This window comes from Austrofundulus limnaeus, unplaced genomic scaffold (assembly GCF_001266775.1).
Source record: "Austrofundulus limnaeus strain Quisiro unplaced genomic scaffold, Austrofundulus_limnaeus-1.0 Scaffold978, whole genome shotgun sequence".
NCBI classification, from domain to species: domain Eukaryota; kingdom Metazoa; phylum Chordata; class Actinopteri; order Cyprinodontiformes; family Rivulidae; genus Austrofundulus; species Austrofundulus limnaeus.
Genome location: NW_013953380.1, coordinates 37,066 through 38,571, shown reverse-complemented (window position 1 = coordinate 38,571; position 1,506 = coordinate 37,066). Strand labels below are relative to the sequence as shown.

Here is a 1,506-nt window from a genome sequence, read left to right as displayed (position 1 = left end):
ACCCACTTTGATGCATTTTTCAAATTTCGCCTTGGGGCGGAGTTATCTTTTCACAGGGGGGTAAGTTACACTTTAAGCTTTGCACATCTAAGTCAAGCTGCAGTGTTAATTTTTCCAAGATTTTCTCATTGGCATCAAACTTTTTTTTTTTGTCAGTTTGGCATCAAACTGACCAAACATCTACTTTAATATATACTGTATGTTCAGAGTGAAGCTTGTTCTTAACCTATTTAATGTACACAGGTTTTGTGAAGCAGGGGGACAAACATGCAGAAGAGGAGTGGTTTATGTGTTTAACATACGTGTGTGYGCGTGTCTCACCAGCAGTACCTAAAGGCAGTTTCTGAACTTAATAAAAGTATTTTTCTGTTCGGTGATAATGACTGCGTGGTAACCCTTCTGCTAGGGTTTATCTGAGATTTCTTTTCWTTTGTTAACATTTTCTTTGTCAATAAATCCATCTGTGCCTACAAATGTTTTGTTTGGAGCCAACCTAGTTAGCAGAATTGAGCTCAACAAGCTGAAACAGWCAGAAGTATAACTGACCTTGGTAGAGTTGGTTTCCAGCCTGGATACCTTTAAACATACACAAACATATGTTAGATCACACACAGTAAAATCAATCAGAGTGGAGATTTATATTACTTCCAAACTTTGATCAGTTTCTTTAATAAACATACATTGGCTTCATAAATTATTAGGACTGACTGCCTTAACTTTATGTTGCAGCCTGATGCTACATTTAAATTTATTTTTCCTTAATAATTTATTTGTGGTTAGGGGAGTCGTCCTGGAACCAGAAGGTCACTGGTTCGATCCCCCGTCCAGCCGTCTCAGTCGTTGTGTCCTTGGGSAAGACACTTCACCCACCTTGCCTACTGATGGTGGTCAGAGGGTCCGGAGGTGCCGATGCATGGCAGCCCCACCTCTGTCAGTGTGCCCCAGGGCAGCTGTGGCTACAGTGTAGTTTGCCATCATCAGTGTGTGAATGTGAGTGTGAATGGGTGAATGTCTGTTAGTGTAAAGCACTTTGGGGGTCTGGAGGGACTTGAAAAGCGCTCTATAAGTTCAGTACCATTTACCAGTACCATTTAATAATCTCTCCAGATCTCATAATGAAAAAGCAACATCAAAATTATATATAACTGAATAAACTTAATAAAAGGAAAATAAAACTCCTGAAAAAACATTCCCATACAGATTCAGATATTTATAACATTTGAAATTTTGCTCAGTTTCTTCCCATTTCACTTGATCTCTGCTGACATTAATTACCTATTTCATGACTGGTGCCCAGATCACCATCTCTATAATGACGCATGGTGGAGGCAGCATTATTCTGTGTGGGTGTTTGTTAGCAGCAGAAACTGAAAGAACATTACAAGCTCAATACTTCACTACATAATTAGTAAATAAACAATTTTAAATACAGTGGTTTGCAAAAGTATTCATACCCCTTGAACTTTTCCATATTTTGTCACATTACAACCACAAACATAAATATAT

General features: G+C 38.3%; 1 protein-coding gene across 1 annotated transcript in view; it reads right to left on the bottom strand.

Annotated features, from left to right (window-relative positions):
* The window catches only part of LOC106533594 (zinc finger protein 638), a gene marked incomplete in the record, with an annotated part of 63,807 nt that overhangs the window by 33,959 nt on the left and 28,342 nt on the right, over window positions 1-1,506 (bottom strand). The window contains 1 exon segment of the mRNA XM_014029956.1: window positions 547-576. Coding sequence (XP_013885410.1) covers window positions 547-576 — 30 coding nt within the window.